Source organism: Leucopleurus acutus (genome assembly GCF_964270905.1).
Source record: "Leucopleurus acutus genome assembly, chromosome: 11".
NCBI classification, from domain to species: domain Eukaryota; kingdom Metazoa; phylum Chordata; class Mammalia; order Artiodactyla; family Delphinidae; genus Leucopleurus; species Leucopleurus acutus.
In genome coordinates, this window is record NC_139152.1 from 52152587 (window position 1) to 52174371 (window position 21785).

At 45.2% G+C, this 21785-nt stretch overlaps 1 protein-coding gene across 2 annotated transcripts in view; it reads left to right on the top strand.

The window, feature by feature from the left end:
- Positions 1 to 495: 495 nt before the first annotated feature.
- RASSF3 (Ras association domain family member 3) overlaps positions 496 to 21785 on the top strand; it is a 74492-nt gene continuing 53202 nt past the window's right edge. The window contains exon 1 of one of the 2 annotated variants that reach the window (XM_082849689.1): positions 496 to 785. In XM_082849689.1, the coding sequence (XP_082705815.1) occupies positions 675 to 785 (111 nt within the window). In that variant the 5' untranslated portion in view covers positions 496 to 674. Of the gene's footprint in view, positions 802 to 21785 lie in introns of both variants that reach the window. The other variant, XM_082849688.1, reaches the window with a different exon arrangement.

The window sequence follows — 21785 nt, forward strand, 5'->3', positions numbered from 1 at the left end:
TAACCCTCCTGGAGGGCCGAGTTGCCGGAATTCAGGACGGGGCGAAACGGCTGCGGGACGCCTGAGGGTCTTGTTGGGGGCGGTCTCTCGGCCGGGCAATCTCCACTGCCACCAGCTGGACCCCGAAAAGGGGCGAGCAGTGCGGGGACAGCGGAGAAATTTCCCTGCTCTGCTTGGGCCCTCCCCCAAACCCGAGTTAGCCGGGCGTGGGGCGGGTGGACTGATCTCAGAGGAATTGGCAGGATCCGGGAGGCTGGGGAAGCGACCGGGAGCACAGACGCAGCCATCGTGGCGGGGCTCCCGGGGTTCCCCAAATACAGCTAGGGAAAAGCAGCACGCCTGGAACAAGCCGGCTGTACCGCCCCCACCTGCGGCCGCGCTGGGAGTGCCCAAGCCGCGTGCGGAGCGTCCCGGGCCTTTCGGGGCGGGGCCCCAGGGGCGGGGTCGCAGGGAGCTTCAGGGCCCCAGCCGCGCCCAGAATCGGGCCGGGAAGCCGGGAGGCGGCAGGAGGGGCGCGGACGGCCGAATTGAGCGGCGGCCGCAGCTGCAGCAGGACGGCCCGCCGGCGGCTCGGGGCCGCGCGCCGGGAACCTCGCGGGGCGGGCGGGCGCGACACCCCCTGCCTGGCCGCCAGCTCCCCGGGGAGGCGGCCCGCGCGCGACGGGACCAGCAGCATGAGCAGCGGCTACAGCAGCCTGGAGGAGGACGCCGAGGACTTCTTCTTCACCGCCAGGACCTCCTTCTTCAGGAGAGCGCCCCAGGGCAAGCCCCGCGCCGGCCAGCAAGTGAGTGGCGTGCCCGGTAGGCGCAGTAGCCGGCGCTCGGTCGCTCCCGGGGAGTCCCGGCGCGGCGGGACCCCGAAGTCCACGGGTCTCCGCGGGGCGCGTGGGGGGATGCTCGCGAGGGAGGAGGAGGAGGAGGAGACCTCCGAGAAGGGGTTTCTGTCTTTCCGGATGCCGGAGTACTGCCTTGAGCTTGCGCGTGCGGGCGTGCGCGGGGCTCCCTGGGGAGGGAAGCCGGAGGGAGGGCGGGGAGGCGGAGGGTCCGCTCCCGCCTGCTGCGGCAGATGGCCTCTGTTGCTCTGCCTCCGGCGGTCGGCGGCTGGGGGGGGGCAGTTCTGAGAGCCAGGAGGCGTCCGCCGGCCACTCCCCGCTTTTCCCCTGCGCCTGGGGACGCCCTTCGCCCCCTCGCGGGCCTCACGCCGGCCCCCACTATTAGTCCGTTCCCTGGCCTGTGGCCCCTGGAGTGGCCTGGGGGCCGTGTGACACCCGGGAGAGGACGTGGGGACCTGGCCTCCCCTACCTTCCCGGTCCAGGCGCCTCTCGTGGCGGTATCGGTGGGGGAGCGCTGAGAGGAACGCCTGGCCAGACCACAGCAGGCGTTCATTAAATCTTGGTAGCGGGAGTCAAGGTTGTGCGGTTCCAGTAAAGTCAATTGTATAGGTGCCTCGAATGTTTTGCAAACAAGTTCCGGTGCTAGGTAGGATCGGCCGGCGAGAGCTGAGCCTTCGGCTGGTTTCTTCCTTTTTTGGAGGAAGCGTGCAGTGTGGGAAGCATGACTTGGGAGAAGATGGGAAGACTTGGGCCGGTTTCGCCGACTGTGACAGTGTCAGGGAGGTTACCCCGAAACAGGACACTTGGGCAGACTTCGAAGCCGGGCGCTTGAACCCCGCGGCCTCCTGGCCCTGGGAGCCACACCGAGGAAGCCCTGCCAACCCTGACGTGCTCGTATCAGATGAGAGAAGGCTGGACCGGAACAAATTGGTTGCTCTTAAAAAACAGTAGGCGCGCTCCAGACATCGCCATCAGACTTACTTCTAGAGACTAGAAGCAAGGAAAATCGTTCAGGGCCGGGTGATGCCTTCTGGGAGGGGTGAGGACGGAGTAATGTGTCAGGGTTTCCTTGCCAGACTTTTAAAGTTTATTTAACCACTTTATGAGGTCAAATTTCTTGTTACGATTCGGAAGTTTTTTGAACTTCTTAACTTCCAAACCAGAAGAAGGGGGGAGAGGGAAGGGCAAGAGTGAAGTCGGGTACCCTTATTCAGTAGCAGTTAACCCCAAGTGAAGTTCTGGTTCAGTAGGTCTCTGTTCTTTATTGTTTCTAAGGCTTAAAGCCATACTATTTACTAGTCACTTTAACCTGAGGCTGCTGTAACGAATGCCGCAAGCTAGGTGACTTCAACGAGTATGTGTTTCTGACAGTTCCTAGAGGCTACAAGTCTGAAATGTGGGTGCCAGCATGTCGGGTTCTGATGAGGGCCCTTTCCTGGCTTGCAGACAGCCGACTTCTGGCAGTGTCCTCACCCGGAGAAAGGGCTGCCTCTTTCCCGCTTAAGAGGACACTCATCCCATTGTGTGGGGGGCACCCTCAAGACTTGGTTACCTCCCAAAGGCCCTGCATCCCAAATCCTGTCACATTAGGGCTTCATCATGTGAACTGGGCAGGGGTGGGGCAGAAACATTCGGTCCATAGCAAGTGAAATCTTATTTTTAGTGGAGTGTATTTTAAGGACAGGAGTTTGCTGTGAGGTTTCGAAGTCAGAAATAACCGCCCTCCAATCACTCGTAGAAGGATTGCATTTCCTTGTGCTTTTTTCACTTTGCTTTTCTCTTTCTTTCTTGACCTCCCCTTTCTTTCCTTTCTCTACTTTCTTGCTGTCATCATTTGACACTTGGAATAGAGATTGTCAGAGATGGTTGTGGTAGTTTGAAGTCTATTCCGGAGGTGACTAGTATCTCCAAAAAACTAGCTGGTCTTGAGTTCTCCAGGTGTGAGATGCTCCTTGACAAGGGCCGAAGTATCCAGGTTGAACTTGTATGAAAACGCTTTAAAGGTAAAAATAGGACTTCTCTGGTGGCGCAGTGGTTAAGAATCCACCTGCCAATGCAGGGGGGACATGGGTTCGAGCCCTGGTCCGGGAAGATCCCACGTGCCGCGGAGCAACTAAGCCCGTGCGCCACAACTACTGAGCCTGTGCTCTAGAGCCCGTGAGCCACAACTACTGAGCCCACGTGCCACAACTACTGAAGCCCGCACGCCTAGAGCCCGTGCTCCGCAACAAGAAACCCACACACCACAACGAAGAGTAGCCCCCGCTCGCCACAACCAGAGAAAGCCCGTGTGCAGCAACGAAGAACCAACACAGCCAAAAATAAATAAAATAAATAAATAAATTTATTTTAAAAAAAAGTAAAAATATTTTTTTCTGGGTTTATACACGGTGTTTCATTAACTTATGTAATATTCATCTAGTATATATATATTATACTCATTTAATGTTACTTATTTAGTATTTAGAATTGGTTTGACATCAATATGTATTTTGAAGATTGTGCTGAAAATCAGGACAGTAAGACCTAGACCTTTGCTTAAAGAGCTTCACAGTATATTCTGAAACTTTATTGCCTGTGTCTTTCCCCTTCTAACATAACACATACAGGGTGCTGAGTTAGAGGACTTATTTGCCAGTTGGAGAAGGTGTTCTAATTGAATTTTTGTGGGCATTTGGGTTTATTTAGAGTGAGTCTGTTAAATTCCTGATAAGATTTGTGAGTTAAATTTAAAGCAAGGCGCTCTTAATACAGAACATTTCTTTTACCTGAGGTTAGATAAGCCTTTTTTCATTTTTTACGCTGGTGATTGTAAGAATTAGGTGGGCACTCCTGCCATATGGTGTAGAAGTGAAATTTATCGTTTCTTCAGAGAGTTGGAAAGAGAAGTGTTGTCAGAAGGATCTATTATTGATAATAGTGAGTTTTTTTGGTGCTATACCACCTGGTGGAAAAGCCAGGAAAATGTGGTTTCTAGAACTCTTGAAAATATCCAGGGAAAGCAAGATGTTTGTGGTAAAAGCAGGATGGGGAGAAAGGGGGTTGAGAAATTTCTTTCTTCTCTTGCCAGGCAAAGGAACATAGCCCAACTTCTTTCTTTCTCCAAGAATAACAAAAATGTTATTTTCTTTCTTATTTTATATTGGTGCCCTCTTTAAGAAAGAAAAAAAAAAAGGAAAAGGCTTAAAATCCGGTCTGAAAGATATAGAGGGAATGAACATGTGTGGCTTTTTGGTGGTAGTTTGAATGTCATGCTTACTGCTGTATCCCCAGGGCCTCCATCAGTAAATATTAGTTGAAATGAATGAATTCTTTCCTGGTTTGATAATTGTTGGCTCTTTATGGGTTTTCAATGTACCCTGTCTCATGATTCTTCCAAGAATCCTCTGAACATTAACCTAATGAAAGGTTAGGCCTTGTTAAGTGGTTCACCAAAGACCTCCATTTAGGTGGGGGAAAGGCAGAACTCGTTTTCCTGACTCAAATTCCGGTCTCCTTTTTGCTGCTTCTGGGCTATAAAAATAATTTTTGTTTGTTTTTTTTATTTTTGGCCGAACCATGCGGCATGCGAGATCTTGGTTCCCTGACCAGTGATCGAACCTGCACCCCATGAAGTGGAAGTGCTGAGTCTTAACCACTGGACCGCCAGGGAAGTCCCCCAAAAATATATATATATTTTTTTGCGATACGCGGGCCTCTCACTGTCGTGGCCTCTCCCGTTGCGGAGCACAGGCTCCGGATGCGCAGGCTCAGCAGCCATGGCTCACGGGCCCAGCCTCTCTGCGGCATGTGGGATCTTCCCAGACCGGGGCAAGAACCTGTGTCCCCTGCATCGGCAGGTGGACTCTCAACTACTGCACCACCAGTGAAGTCCCCCCAAAATAATTTTAATATTCCATTTTCCTTTTGCAAAATGGACATCTATAATTTAGGAGTTTCTTAAAACTTTGACACCCGGTAGGTGTCATTCATATATCTTCATTACAGTGTTCATAATTCATACTTTTGAATTCACCATTTTGTTTCATGCAGAACCAAGAATGTCAGCAGTCTGTTACCATAATTTTCCTTTTCTACACATTCAGGCTTCCAGGAGTAGAAATGGACTAAAATTGTTGGACTTCCCTGGTGGCACAGTGGTTAAGAATCTGCCTGCCAGTGCAGGGGACATAGGTTCGAGCCCTGGTCTGGGAAGATCCCACGTGCCGTGGAGCAGCTAAGCCCGCGCGCCACAACTACTGAGCCTGCGCTCTAGGGCCTGCGAACCACAACTACTGAGCCTGCGTGCCACAACTACTGAAGCCCGCGCGCCTAGAGCCCGTGCTCTGCAGCTAAAGAAGCCACCGCAATGAGACGCCTGCGCACAGCAATGAGAAGCCCGCGCACAGCAATGAGAGAGTAGACCCCGTTCACTGCAACTAGAGAAAGTCCGCCCACAGCAACAAAGACCCAACACAGCCATAAATAAATAAAATAAATAAATAAGAAATGGACTAAAATTATTAATATAATCTGTCAGCATGTCTTATTCTGCTTTTTTTGTAAGCTAAGGCTTGAGCCTTGTGTAGATAATAGGAATAAGACATGACACTGTGATCGCTTTAGAATTAGAATAGTCAGGAAGTCTTGAAGAACTTGAAATTGTCTTCTGAACCATCCACGCTTTTAAAAAAGTTAAACTGAAGAATGGTTTAATAAGGCAAGCCTGTGAGACTCCGCATAACAGGCCTCAAATTTGCCCCTGGGTTTTTTCCTTATCATAATTTAAATATTTCTGTGGTTCTCTGGTTCTGTGTCTTATTGCTAGAATCAACAGTAATGAGTTGCACTGTTTTATTCAGTGTTTCCCATTCATTAGAAGTTTTGGTGATAGACCGCGGGGGGTAGGGATGCAAAGAACAATGGTTTATAACATTAAAGGTATTTCGGTTAAACTTTTATACTAACATTGAATCCCTATATTACTGAATATAAACATTCCCAGCAGTCAGTTTTGCCGGGTGCACAGTCATGTGCACATTTTGTTGCCATGTCCAATATATTCTGTCCTTGCACAGTATTAATCCATTGGAATTTTGTGTTTGTGTGAGCAGGACTCAAAGAGACACATTCCTTTAACTGAATTTCAAAAGGAAATTAGTCACCAATCTTATATACCTGCATACATGAGCAATACACTTTCTACCTCATCTTCTTCTGGCTAACTTGCAAGATTTGGAATTATTTGGAAAGCAGTGACACAAAACATTTACGAAAAGAAAAGCTAAAAATATCCAATAATGTGGTTATTCTTTTTAGACTTCCTTTGGCAGTCAGTGCATGTCATACTGTAAACATTCATTTTTCTGGGACAAAAATATTAGGCTGACTGAATGCTTTCTAGTGTGGCCTGATCACCAGCTTCTAGCCCGGAGCATCAGTTCTTGCTTACTGCCAGCTTCCCACATAAATATCTGCCTTTTGATAAAGGCCCCAGTTCGAGGCTTGTGTTTCACTTCTGATTTGTCCCAGGGTCATTAGCTAGCCAGACCCCTCTTTGGAAGGCATGGTGAAAGACAACATTGGATATTATAAGCTATATGCTTGCAAAGGTACGTCTTGGCTAACTTGGCCCGTTTGCGTCCTTGTCTCATTGAAGAGCTGATATATATGTTGCCTTGTGGGAGGTTTTATTCTGGCTCAGCAAGTATTGCCTATATCATATGTTATATAACAAGGCTCAGCTTATTGTTCGCTCTCTGATGCAGCAACTTTTAAATAACAGCCTGTAACTAGGACCCTAGTCTTATTAAGCCTTCTTCAGTTGCCTTCAGTATCCAAGTTATTCCCCATCACAGAACCTGGGCCTGGAATTGCTTCCCTTAGTTCCTCTTCCCTTGTCAGCTTCCATGTCACCTTCCCAGAGAAGTCTTCCTGAACCACCAATCCGAAGTAGGCACCCTTCCCTCTTAAAGTCCTCTGCTCTTTCCCTTCATAGCAAAAATTATAATTTGTTATTATATTTTGTTTAGGACAGAGACTAGCACGTTTACCCAGGGTCTAAAATAAATACCTGGCAGTTAGTAGGCGATTGAATGAATGGAAGCCTACTCATCATTCTGGATGGAAGTCCCAGTACTTGGTACTGTGAGTTTTCCTTTATACACAAATGTACACAGTTTCCCCCCTCTCCCAACTAAACATAAGCCTCCACAGTATCTTAGCCATTTAAAAAAGGATGATATTGTTATCAACAGATATCAGATATCTGTTGATCTGATATCAACAGATTGATATCTGTTACTTCTAGTTTAGATATAACTCTTTTTTCCCTTATTTTAAGAAAGCCACTCATTCATTCATGCAACAGATGAGTTTATTTTTGCAAACAGTTTATTTTTGCTGTGAATGGAAAGAGTAGAAGGCTGAGGGGAGGGGTGTGTACTTCGGATTGGTGATTCAGGAAGACTTCTCTGAGAAGGTGACATGTAAAAAGGATCTGTATCTCCCCCCCCCCCCACCCCGCCCAAATCTGGCTCTGGGGACAGAGCAGTGAAAAAATAATGTCCCTATCCTCATTTAGTAAATTTTAAAAAGCTTATCAAATACACAAATTAAAGCATCTCTCATTTTTCTTTAAAGAGCTAGCTCCTTTAGTAAAAGGGACCTTTTAACTGTTTACAGTTTTTCAGGAATCACCCCTATTGTGCAAAGTCTGGTAAAGCTATTACATCTATTTAGATGGAGACGTTGGCTGAGATGTGTACCCCTGTAAAACAAGCCACATTTCTCTGTTGACATCTGTCGTCAACTTGTAGATTATTGTGTTCCAGCAGAAACATAATCATCCTATAGTTAGTTCTGGTTTGCCTCTCAGTGGCTAGGCGAAATGGTTTTTGTTTACTTGCTATATACGTATTTTTCATGGAGAGGGCCCAGATACACACTAGGAAAGAGATGTCAGACTCCATAAAAAAGATTAAAATGTGAAATAAATGTAAAAATGTCACAAACTAGAAGTGGCCATCATTCTAAAACTGTGCTGCCACATAAGGTAGTTATTCGCCACATATGGCTGTCAGCACTTGAAATGTGCCTCACCTGATTTGAGAGAGGCTGTGAGTCTGAAATACATACTGGATTTCCAAGACAAAGGAAAGAATATAAAATATACCACAATAATTTTTTTAATATTGATTACGTGTTGAAATAATACTTAGGATATATTGAGTCAAATAAAACTAATTTTTACCTGTTTATTTTTTAACATGGCTCTTGGAAAATTTTAAGTTAGTGGCTTGCGTTCTATCACTGTTGGACAATGCTGTTTGCGCTAACTCTTGCCGGGGGTGTGAATCTCCATCCTTGAGATGGCTGCAGGTGAATGGATGTGGTACCAGCCAGACCCACTGGGAAGATTTTTCTTTGTGAAGAGGAACTTGCCGTTTGCTGTTTGGTATAGTTTCTCTTCAGCCTAGCTTAGGTCACACATACAAGCATTCTGAGATTGTGAAACTTTTGTGTGTGGGGACTTCCCTTTTTTTCACTCGTGAGCTGATAGGATAAGACCATCCTGATGGCATTCTAGCTGCAACTGTGCCTTCAGTGTACAGAGGAGAGGGCTCATTCTTTCATAGAGTATTAACACAGCCAGAGTAATCTGCATTTTATAGGCTGTAGTTGCTCGCTGCTGCTACATGATTCCATCAGCTAAGATAATTTACCAATTATATATTGCAACACTCAGTTCTTTTGCCAGATACTAAACAAAGTGAGATAATAAGAGAAGGAAAAAGGATGAGTTGGGCAATTGGAGACCAGAAGAATAGATTTAGAAGATCTTGGATTTAAAAGATTTAGAATGTAAGCAGCAAAGTGTTTTCATGAAATTAATGCAGGTTGGGCAGAGTGTGTGTGTGTGTGTGTGTGTGTGTGTGTGTGTGTATTGTGAAAGGAGTTTCCTAAATTCATTTCCCAAGTGTTTATTGAATATTCACAATGGCCTAGGCTGTGCTAGGGATTCAATGAACAAACCAGATTGAAACCTGCTCTCATGCCGTTTAGTTAGATCAACTCTTATCCATGGTAAAGAGCAAGATCTGAGTCCAAAATTTGGCTCCATGTTTGTTTTGTATATGCTGAAAAAATGAGTAGTTTCTCATATGCATGTCATTTGTACTGGAAAGGTTTTAAGATTTTATAAATAGAGCAATAAGTTCTTAAATTTTTTTTTTTTTTTTTTTGCGGTACGCGGGCCTCTCACTGTTGTGGCCTCTCCCGTTGCGGAGCACAGGCTCCGGACGCACAGGCTCAGCGGCCATGGCTCACGGGCCCAGCCGCTCCGCGACATGTGGGATCTTCCCGGACCGGGGCACGAACCCGTGTCCCCTGCATCGGCAGGCGGACTCTCAACCACTGCGCCACCAGGGAAGCCCCTTAAATTTCATTTTATTTTTTGTTAATTAATTAATTAATTTTTGGCTGCTTTGGTTCTTCCTTGCTGTGCGCGACTTTCTTTAGTTGCAGCGAGCAGGGGCTACTCTTTGTTGTGGTGGGCGAGCTTCTCATTGCGGTGGCTTCTCTTGTTGCAGAGCACGGGCTCTAGGCGCGGGCTTTAATAGTTGTGGCTCGAGGGCTCCAGAGTGCAGGCTCAGTAGTTGTGGCGCACGGGCTTAGTTGCTCCGCAGCATGTGGGATCTTCCCGGACCAGGGCTCGAACCCGTGTCTCCTGCATTGGCATGCGGATTCTTAACCATTGCGCCACCAGGGGAGCCCCTTAAATTTCGTTAATAGTGCTATAAAAAGCACATCACAGATATTATTTATATATAAATATTATTTTGTAGAATTGTTTTCTAGGTTTTTTCATTTTTCTGTTTTGCACATATATAATCATACTCTGCTATCATTTTTTCAAATTGTGCTTTGGGAATTCCCTGGCCGTCCAGTGGTCAGGACTCTGCGCTTTTACTGCGGAGGGCCCAGGTTCGATCCCTGGTCAGGGAACTAAGGTCCCACAAGCTGCGGTGGCATGGCCAAGAAAATAAAAATGAAAATCATGGTTTAATACAGGTAACAAAATTTGCCATCTAAACCATTTTTAAGTGTTCAGTAGTGTTAAGCACATTTACGTTGCTGTGTATCCAGTTGCCAGAACTTTTTCATCTTGGAAACTGGAACTCTGTCCTCATTAAACTAAATTCCCCTTTTCTCCTCCTGGCCAGCTCCTGGCAACCAGCATTCTACTTTTTGTTTCTGTGTATCTCTCCTAAGTGGTATCATACAGTATATGTCTTTCTGTGTGTGACTGCCTTATTTCACTTAGCATAAGGTCCTTAAGGTTCATCCATGTGTCAGAAGTTCCTTCAAGTCTGAATCATATTTCATCTTATATATATATATATATATATATATATACCTCATTTTGTTTATCCATTAATCAGTCGATGGACATTTGGTTTGCTTCCACCTTCTGACTATTGTGAATATTGCTGTTGTGAACATGAGTGTACAGATATCTCTTAGAGACCCTGGTTTCAATTATTTCAGATATATACCCAGAAGTGACATTGCTGAATCATATGATAATTCTATTTTTAATTTTTTGAGGAAAATTATACTAATAGATTTGAATCCTGCTATGTAAAGTTAGGATTATGAGATATTGCTGCGTGATTTCAGCTATCATTTTGATGTCTCCATTGTATTTTACTGAGTAGGTGGTTATTCCTGAAATAAGGGAAAACATGGATGTTTCTAATTTTGCTAATAACACTATAGTGAACAAGAGCAAGAAACCTTTACCATTTATGGATTTTTTTCTATTTTAAACATATATTTTAATTTATTTTTGGCTGTGTTGGGTCTTCCTTGCTGCGCGCGTGCTTTCTCTAGTTGCAGCGAGTGGGGGCTACTCTTCGTAGTGTTGTGCGGGCTTCTCATTGCAGTGGCTTCTCTTGTGGAGCACGGGCTCTAGGCATGTGGGCTCAGTAGTTGTGGTGCATGGACTTAGTTGTTCCACGGCATGTGGGATCTTCCCAGACCAGGGATTGAACCCGTGTCCCCTGCATTGGCAGGCGGATTCTTAACCACTGCGCCACCAGGGAAGTCCTGGATTGTTTTCTTTTAGGATAGATGTACAAAATAGAATTTACTGAGCATGAGGGTGTAACCATTTTATGGCTCTAGTTATTTATTGTCAATTTAAGACTATATTTTTCTCTGGTTTCACTGCACCCTCAGCTCCACTGGGTATAGTCATTAAGATAGAGGAAAAACTTCGTAAAGACATCTCATTGTTATTGCATTCCTTTAATTAACAGTGAATTTAGGGACTTCCTTGACAGCCCAGTGGTTAAGATTCCATGCTTCCACTGCAGCACTGCAGGGTGTTCAGTCACTGGTTGGGGAACTAAAGATCCCACATGCTGCGCAGTGCGGCCAAAAAACCCCCCAAAACAAAAAACAATGGTGAATTTAATTTTTTGTACTTCTCAGTGGGTCTTCCTCTTGGTGTGAGCAATGTTCATGGCTATTTTTTTTTTAATTTGTTTTATTTATTTATTTTTGGCTGTGTTGGGTCCTCGTTGCTGCGCGCGGGCTTTCTCTAGTTATGTGAGCAGGGGCTACTCTTCGTTGCACTGCACTGTCTTCTCATTGCGGTGGCTTCTCTTGTTGTGGAGCACAGGCTTCAGTAGTTGTGGCATGCGGGCTCTAGAGCACAAGCTCAGTAGTTGTGGCGCACTGGCTTAGTTGCTCTGCGGCATGTGGGATCTTCCCGGACCAGGGCTCGAACCCGTGTCTCCTGCGTTGGCAGGTGGATTCTTAACCACTGCGCCACCAGGGAAGTCCCTGTTCTTGGCTTTTGACCATGTGTTAGGTCGGTGGAAATCTTGAGAACACTGCTCTTTGAGTCTCATGCCTATTTAGCTGGGTAGATGCTTCCCCTTTTTTGTGGTCAGCTGAACTTCAGGTTATTTTTGACTTTGTTTGTACCAAAGGGTGGTTTCATGTTCTGGCCTTTGGAAATACTTTAGAATGTGTTTCAGGCTGACATCACTGAAACTCGGAGCAAAATCCTTTTTTAACTCCTATAATTACAGCACAGGAAGGGCATTGCTAAGACAGCAGCAGCATCCTGTGAATACACTGTGGAATATTGAGGGTGGGGAGCTGGATGATGTGTCTTTTGCTAACCATGTGAAAAAGGGTGACTGGCGGTGCCTGCTTATCTTTGAATTTCAATAAATTTAGCATCAGTTTTCCAGCCGCTATGGTAGAATTTTGAGGATTCTAAGCTCTCTTATAAATAAACTGGAAACTGAAAAAAAGTTTAGGACAAACTAGTAAAAATCCCACCTACAAAAGAGGATTTTTATACTGTTTACCTGTGAGCTTATTGTTTGTGGTTGAAAAATTGCAATTAGATGGAATCTGTCCCCACAGTCTGCTTTAAGGCTCACCTGTGTCCAAAATTGTTGCTTAATGTGTTATAATCTGATTAACCGCTAATTTGATCTCATTTCATTTTTTTCTTCTTTCAGAGTATTTTAATTAAGTGAATCTTTCAAAAGGATGTGAAGAGTTATTTCTGACTTTAGATAGATTATGAACTCTCCTTAATCCTCATATTCTTAGACAACTCAAATTTACCCTGAAAATGTCCTACAGTTGCTTGTTTTGAGGAATATCTTTTTTGGTAGTTTGCCATTTAGGTCATTCTTAGAAATTTGTGTGTCTGATACAGTTCTTAAAGAGCAAAACAAAAACCAAAAAATTTTTATGAAAATAGAAAACATAGCTAGGTGCATTACATAGGAGAAAAAAATACCAATACTAAAATGAAGTTTAACATTCCATGATGTTTTACAGTTAAAGGAGCTTTCCAGGGGAATTAAGGTTCAGTTGGTGTATTTGGACTCTAATTTCAGTGGAGCTTTGAGATGAGGAACAAAACAGAAGTTTTATTGGTTTAAGCAGATCCAGGTTTAATGGCAAAGGTGAATTCAGGGGTTGCTTGACTGTAGTCAGTGATTTCCCAGCTATGGGAAAATATAAATATTATGTAGGTGGCTTAAAGAAACAGTATTACTTTTGTATGTTTAAGGCCTGTTTCTGTTTGTTTAAACACGCTTGTGGATTGCTTTTTCTTGCCTGTTTTCCTTTGGGGGGAAGTACTGCCGTTTCAGATCTGTCTGAGGTTTGGGAATTCCTTTCTTGCTTTTCCTAATGGTCTGGGGTGGGCACGTAGTGCAGTTGGCTGGCATGAGTGTGGTCGTTCTGCTGTACTGAGGTGTGGGGTTGGATCCTCGGCCGTACCGTGGGTCTCGTCTAGAGGAAATTTGCCCTGTGAACTGTACCCAAAGCTTAATTATTCCTGCCATTCAGTGGAGAGGATTTGGAGGTGGGTCCTGTAGAAGAAGGAGTACCTTTCAAAAAGGCAAACCTAGCACCAATATCAACAAATCAACTTGAGATCCATTCTCACTGCACTAGTTCCTGTGCAGTTTTCATTAAAATGGATCTTAGCGGGGAGGGGCAAAATAGGGGTACGGAGTAAAGAGGTACCAACTGTTATGAATAAAATAAGCTACAAGGGTATATTGTACAAAATAGGGAATATAGCTACTGTTTTATAATAACTATAAATGGACTATAACCTTTAAAAATTGTGAATCACTGTATTGTACACCTGTAACTTATATATTGTACGTCAACTGTACTTCAATTTAAAAATATCAATCTTTATAAGAAGAAAAACTAAAATGGATTTTGTTCTTTTTAGGTGAGGCTATTACTATAAAAAAAGGGGGGAACTGGATTTTGTTACAGGCTAAAAGGGCAGTGTGTTCTTTTATTAAAAAAACTTATTTTTGGCTGCATTGGGTCTTCGTTGCTGCACGCGGGCTTTCTTTGGTTGCGGCGAGCAGGGACTACTCATCATTGCGGTGCGCGGGCTTCTCACTGTGGTGGCTTCTCTTGTAGCAGAGCACGGGCCCTAGAGCGCGCAGGCTTCAGTAGTTGTGGCACACGGGCTCAGTAGTTGTGGCTCGCAGGGTCTAGAACACAGGCTCAGTAGTTGTGGCGCATGAGCTTAGTTGCTCCGCGGCATGTGGGATCTTCCGGGACCAGGGCTTGAACCCGTGTCCCCTGCATTGGCAGGCAGATTCTTAACCACTGTGCAACCAGGAAGGTCCCGGGTGGTGTGTTCTTGATTGACTGATTGCAAGCAGTTGTGTGAGGCAGCCTGAGTTAAATCATTGCTAGCTGTGTTGTCTTGGGCAAGTCATTACACCTCTTTAAGCCTCAGTTTCTTCATCTGTGAAGTAGTAGCATGCCTGGCACATAATAAGCAGTAATTAATATTGGCCATTATTATTTGTAAAAGGTTCTACTATATATAATCATGTACTTTGAGCGTACTAGGTTGAATGCAGAACTGACAGTCGTTGAGAGATTTGAAGTGAACCTAATAACCTAGCCAAAGAATGAAAGACAGCAGGAAATTAGGTTGTGTCTCTGACTTTACGGACCAAAATGAATTGGGAATCTCAGTGTAATTGATCAGGAAGGCGTCATTCCTGGAGGCTTAATTTTCTTTTTCTTTTCTTTTTCTCCCCCCTTCTGTATCAGTGTGGTGCCTTTGTTTTCTGGTAAAGGGCTGATTCCTCCTGACCAAGCGTGAGGCCACCTATCCAAGTCTTCACCCTCTTCTTTTCTCCTTTAAAGCAAGCCACCTCAGTGGAAAGAGAATGAGCAGGCATATGGAAGTGTGGGGTTCTTTTGCCCAAGCCTTTATGAAAAAGTTAACACATTGTACGAAAGCTTTTTTCTTTTCAACTTCCTCTGTTCTCCCTGTCTGATCTGCCCCTGAGTGCAGGATTTTAGTTGCAGTTTTGCTCGAGGCTGCTGGCTTGACCGGGTGACAAATTATGCTTCTTCCTGGGGGCTTTCCTTTTTCCTTCCGAAGGTCTAAATCGCCTTGTGCTCATTGTTTAGGGACTTAGTCACTGTCTTGTTTCTGGTTTTCATAGGGTGGAATCAAATGAGGTAATTGATGTGAGCTTTGTAACGTGCTGCAGGGGAGATGCTGCGGCAGCTGTGGAGGCCCGTTCCACACGCGTGGCTGGCTTCCCACCCACAGAGTGTCTGTGTCCTCTCTTAGGTGTTTCAATGTTGCTGGACGTATCTGCAGTTTGGAAACAAGCTCGCTTATGCAAAATTTGAATGCAGGCATGAAAGAAGCTCAGTGAGTCATGTGATCTGTTTGGCTAACTCTTCAGAGGTCACTTATGCTCTGTGAAAGTGGTCCGAGTGTTGGAATCTGGTGGGAAACCTCTTCCTTTGGGCCATGTGAGCGTCCTGGGGTTTGCTATTCCCTTTCTGCCCCCAACCTCCCCTCCCTTTGGTTGTGTGTTTCTTACAATAAATTGGTTGTCTGAAACTGGCTTTAGATTAATTCTGGTTGTGAAGAATTTTAATCACTTTAAAAACCTCTGATTTGACTGAGCTGTAGTATTACTGATGGACTCCTATAAATAATATCATCAATTCGTATGAAAGACTTGGAACAGTATCTGGCATGTGAGTACATGTTTAATAAACTAATGTTAACTAGTATTATTTCTACCGGTATTGGCATTATCAGTTTAAAACAATTTGGTAGGAGCTTATACTGAGACAGTGAGGTTCAGTAGAAAAGTCTAGGGATCTAGAATTGGGAGACTCTTGCCTTTGGATCTGTCATTTATCAGTTCTGAGAGCTGCAGCAGGTCCCTTAACTTCCTTGAGTATCAGTTTGGTAATCTTTAAAAGAAACTATCGTAGAGGGATTAAATGAGAAAATGCATACGGAAGGTATTGCTAGACTATAAATTGTTTCATAATTGTAAGTATGACAGCATCACAGGTGTGTTTAGAGACTGCTATAAAATTTTCTCCTATTTTTAATGTATATCTTGTCTTTTATAAATTGACTATAAATTCTCAGCCTGTCATAGCAGTGGAGGTGACACTTGACAAATAGCGTTGAAAAATGAATTTATTCCCCCATCTCATTCAGGTGTGTCTGTTTGTATCTGCAAAGCGGTGATTTGTGTTTGGGGACGTGAACAGTTACATCGACGCAAGTTTGAATTACTTTATGAATGGATTGTGCTGTTTATGAAGCACTCGGCTGCTTTGGAAAAAGACGGCATTCTAGTTCATTGTTGGCTGCATCAGGGAACCCGAGTACATTTCATTAGTTTTAAGCCTTCCAGATTATCCTGTCTGTAAGCTTCATGAGGGCAGACCACGTCTGTCCCGATCACCACTGTATCTTCACTGTTAGTGTGGGTGCCTGGCACAGGGCACGGAGAGGGGCCATTGATATTTGTTGATTGACCAACTGATCAGACTTGATCAGACTTGCATCAGAATTATAATCAAGAAAAAGAAGTTGGGTGACATAGTGAAACAGATGTCTTTTGGTTTCAAGAGTAGTAATGATAAACAATGGTAATAGATTCTCTATCATGTGAAAGTGAGACATTTAGGTGAAATGGAAAGTATGCTGGGCTGGGGATGTGGAAACCTCCTAGGCCTGCTCTTTGTTAAATAGTGGAGGTAACTATGGGAGTTACCTAGCTGCTTTGGGCTTTAGTTTCTTCCTCAAAGGACCTGTCCAGTTCTGTGACAAATAGTTAATTTATTCTAGAGCTGCATTCCTAATTGGAGGGAAAGTAACAGATAAGACTTGAAAGGGATTCCATGAAATATGTATTGAGATGCCAGATGAATTAGTTTGGAAACAGCTATCTTAAGTCGTATCTGGTTGGGTAGGGTCGAATTTAAGTGAATTGATTAGTCATCATTTGAGAAATGTAGAATATGTAGAATTATTTCTTTTCCTGAAGAGGGAACATCTTGGGAAAGAAATCAAAGGGGCTGGGACTTACCAGGTGGTGCAGTGGTTAAGAATCCGCCTGCCAATGCAGGGGAAATGGATTTGAGCCCTGGTCCAGGAAGATCCCACATGCCACGGAGCAACTAAGCCCGTGCTCCACAACTACTGAGCCTGTGTGCCATAACTACTGAAGCCCGCCCGCCTAGAGCCCGTGCTCCGCAACAAGAGAAGCCACCGCGATGAGAAGCCTGCGCACTGCATTGCACCACAACAAAGAGTAGCCCAGAGTAGCCCCCGCTTGAGGCAACTAGAGAAAGCCCGTGCACAGCAACAAAGGCCCAACGCAGCCCGCCCCCCCCAAAAAATTAGAGGGGCTCTTGTGTGGTGTATTTAATTCATCCATGTGTAGTGCCAACAAGAATGGGTTTCATGCAAGTTGAAGGGAACTGTTAATTGTTCTGAACTTCTATATTGCAGGATTTATAAATATAGTGTCAAGAACTATTTAGGAAAGAGCCCACCAGGAGTGCCACATTCCTCAAAGACAGGGCAGGATGAGTGTATGAGAGTCATCTGCTTGCTGAGAATGTTGGGACAGGAGCCACTGTGCTCATTAAGCATGTGTGCTTGTGGGCTGGTGCAACATTTGGAAGTGAGGAGCTGTATTCATTTCCTCTGGAAAATCTAATTTTTTCTTCTGTTTCTAGTGTCTCCTTTATTCCAACTGCACATACCATTGCCGGGTAAATGTTCCTTGAAAACTTCTTTTAGCGGGACTTCCCTGGTGGTGCAGTGGTTAAGAATCCACCTGCCGATGCAGGGGACACGGCTTCGAGCCCTGGGCAGGGAAGATCCCACATGCCACAGAGCAACTAAGCCCGTGCGCCACAACTACTGAGCCTGTGCTCCGGAGCCCACGAGCCACAACTATTGAGCCCACGTGCCACAACTACTGAAGCCCGCATGCCTAGAACCCGTGCTCCGCCACAAGAGAAGACACTGCGATGAGAAGCCCGTGCATCTCAACGAAGAGTAGCCCCCGCTCACCACAACTAGAGAAAGCCTGCGTGCAGCAATGAAGACCCAATGCGGCCAAAAATAAATAAATAAAATAAAATAAATTTATATATAAAGAAAAACCAAAACTTCTTTTAGCAAGTTAAATCCTATTATGAAACGTCAGAGTCTTTTGTCTAACACAACATAGCCAAATGCCAGACTTCTAGAGGCTTCTCTTGCCCACACTCTGTGTTGAGTGCCTTAAGCAGCCTCTCCATTCACTGATCTGAAAATACCCAGTTGAAGACTCATTTCTTACAGTCTCTTGTCCTGTGATTGCTACACATGTATTTAAGTATTGCTGTCGTGACAGTGAAAATTCTTGAGGGCTAGGGACTTTTGCTTCATAGAGGCCACGTCGAATGATTCATGAATGTGATGATTAACTTGGTTCCTTACTGAGGCATTGTCTTTCCAGAGAAGTGGGTTATTTTTGTTTGTTTGTTTGTTTTGGTTGTACCAGGGGTCTTGTGGGATCTTAGTTCCCCAACCAGGGGTTGAACTCGGGCCCTCAGCAGTGAAATCATGGAGTCCTAACCACTGGACAACCAGGGAATTCCCGAGAAGGATTATTTTTAATCTGGGCAGTTTATTTAGAACTTTCCTCTCATATGATTCTTTTTTTAAAAAAATTTATTTATTATTTATTTATTTTTGGCTGTGTTGGGTCTTCGTTGCTGCACGCGGGCTTTCTCTAGGTGCGGCGAGCAGGGTCCACTCTTCGTTGCGGTGCAAGGGCTTCTCATTGCGGTGGCCTCCCTCGTGGACCCCGGGCTCTAGGCGCGTGGACTTTAGCAGCTGTGGCACACGGGCTCGGTATTTGTGGCACACGGGCTTAGTTGCTCCGTGGCACGTGGGATCTTCCCGGACCCACTGCGCCACAGGGAGGCCCCCTCTCATATGTTTCTAATTTCATATGTACTTCAGGGGATATTTCAGCAAGAAGCTATGGGGGAAGCTTTTTCCTTAAAATTGGACTTTTAAACATTTGAGGGATTATTAATAATTTAGAATGATATAAATCTAGGTGGAGTGGTTCCTTTTCACCTGAGGAGTCTGAGGTTTTCAGCTGTTCTTTTAGCTAGAAGGAATATGCTTAAATGTATAATTACATCAAGTTTTGCTTTCAGCCATGGAAATCATAAAAAAATTATTTTTCTAGCAGCAACTGTTTTTTTCATTAAACGTATCCTGGTATTCCTGAAGTTCTGTGGTGCATTTTCGGTTTGGAAGACGTGTGATGTGATAATACAGAAGAGACGGTTGATTTAGTTAACTGCTTACATGTTGTGTTTGTTTTAATTCGAAACGTTGGCCTTATAAAAGTCAGTATCATGTCAGAATGGTTTATGTGAACTAAAATGTTAGCGTTTTGTGGCAGTAAAGCCCTGAGTTTCCAGGTCCTAAATGTTCAGTCATTAAACATTATTTGCAGGATCTCTGAATTTACACAATGGCATTCCATTCATTTAGACACTTACTGATTTTAACAATTTTAGTGATCAAAAGGGAAAATATGGGCTGAACTATAAAGTAATAGATTTCTCCCAGAAGTATAATTTATGTCTCCCAAAAGGATAGAAATATAAAGTTAAAAAGCTGCTTGGAGGGCTTCCCTGGCAGTCCAAGGTAAGATGCTGTGCTTCCAATGCAAGGGGCACAGGTTCAGTCCCTGGTCGGGGAGCTAAGATCCCACATGCCGCGTGGCACGGCCAAAGAAATAAGATAAAATAAATAAAAAAAAAAAAAGCTGCTTGGAAACACTAAAAGTTCTTTGTGGCTATCAGAACATGTTATATCCAGTCATGTCTACAGCAGGAGTCAGTTCTAGCCAGTCCCCAGTGGTTGTTTAGTGATTGAGGAGGAATAAGGACAGTGAGAGGGGGATAGAGTGGAGGCGGGGCCAGGTTGGAGATACTGCTGACTTGGGAGGATTTGGTAGCATTGAATATGTCGGGGCAGTGATGGGACGTCAGGGATGAATTGTGGGTTTCTGGCTTGGGTGACTGGGAAGATGATGCTGTCACTCACCAAGAAAGGGAATATAGAAGAAAGACCAGATTTGGGAGGGAGGGTAAGTTCAGATAATGTATTGACTCCATGCAGTCGATAAATGTGGGATGAATGAATCTGGGAATGTGTATTTTGAGATGTCTGTGGGGTATCAACGTTTACTGGGTTTGTCATCCTGGAGGTAGAGAAGGTAGACATGCTCTGGAGACAGAGCTTTGGGATTTGGTGAAGCCATGAGGTCTTCAACCAGAAGCATGGAGAATACCAGCGTTTAAGGGGTGGGCAAAGCAGAGTGTGCTCACGGAGATGAGTCAAGAAGGAGTGGCTGGGGCTTCCCTGGTGGCGCAGTGGTTGAGAGTCCGCCTGCCGATGCAGGGGACGTGGGTTCGTGCCCCGGTCCGGGAAGATCCCACATGCCGCGGAGCGGCTGGGCCCGTGAGCCATGGCCGCTGAGCCTGCGCGTCCGGAGCCTGTGCTCCGCAACGGGAGGGGCCACAACAGTGAGAGGCCCGCGTACCGCAAAAAAAAAAAAAAAAAACCCACAAGAGCTTGGTCAGTAGGACAAGTGCTGCAGAAAAGCCAAGAAGGACTGAAGTGGAGCCAGTAGGAGGTCTCTGGAGACCAGGAGGAGAGGCTCTTCAGTCAACTGGAGGGGCAGTCAGACCGCAGTGGGAGGAGGAGTGAGTACCTGTAGACGGACTGGGGAAAGTGGGTGTAGGCTGTGCCCCCAGGAAGCTTGGCTGGGAAGGAGAGGACAGTGTAAGAAAATGAGGAGGCCATAGGTCGAGGAAGCTAGTTGGGGTGTTGTCATTTTTAGTTGAGAGGCTTGAGTAGAAAGAAAGAGTATGGGCAGTGAGGATGCAGGTGAGGGGAAGGGGATTGTTGAAGGGAATAAGCTGCCTTCCCCAGTGGAAGGGATGGTATTTGGACCGTAAGTGGAAGAGCCCTGCTTAGAAAGATGGCTTCTTGGAGAACAGATGGGGAGTGAAATCTGGAAGCATGTACATGGTACAACAGGAGGTGACTGGGAGTTTGAGTCGGTGGCAGGTGGACTTGGATGGAGGAGGGTGTTTGCATGGAGGTGGGGCGGGGTGTGGGCAGAAACCCGCAGAGGCAGAAGAGGGAATGCTGGTGTGCCTGGACAGCCAGCTGGTGTTGTAGATGGGGCAGCTGGTGTCACCCTGTGGGCGTGGTGAGAGCCGCGGCTGGAGAAGGAAGTTTGGCTGGCTCTAAAGGGCCTTACTTGCCAGCCTGACGACTGTGGATTTTGTTTTCTGGGTAAGGAGTTGCAATTTAGGGAGGAATAATGTAATCTATGGTTTTGAAACCAATAGCAGTTTATGGCAGAGTTGAGAGAGAGACAGGGCTGTTGTCTGGGAGGCTATTGCAGTAACCTGTGTGAAGGTCGTTAGGGCTAGAAATAGGGCAGTTGCCTTGGGAGAGATGAGGATTCCAGAAGTTGAGTGGGCAGATTGGCACCTGCCTGACTAGGTGAGGGAGGGAGAGGAAGGAGAGGAGGAAAAAGGAGAAGGAGGTGTGGAAAGCGGCTGGGAGGATGGCAGCACCGTTGTGGAAATAGCACAGGCGGAAGAGAAGCGGGTCTAGTGAGGAGATGTGGGACAGTTCAGTTTCAGGCACATTTACAGAACATTTATGTAGTATCCAGCTGACAACCAGGACCAGGGGTCTGGAGCTCAGGCGAGAGGTCAAGGCAAGAGGCAAAGATTTGGAAGCATGAGATCATCATCCTTGAATTAGAAGTGGTTAAGATTTATTTCAAGGAACAAGAGAAAAATAAATCTTGATGTGGACTGTAAACGTAAACTTCTCAGACCATTGCAGTATATTTTTAACTTTCTTAGAATAAAGCCTTTGATGACTAGACTGTGGACATGCCCCCAAATAGCTCAAAATTAACATGACAAGAAGATGTTAGGAAATATATTTAAGGAGTTTCGGTAGAAATGCTGGTATCTTGATAGTTTTTTCTTCTCCCATTAAAATCTGTTTCTTTA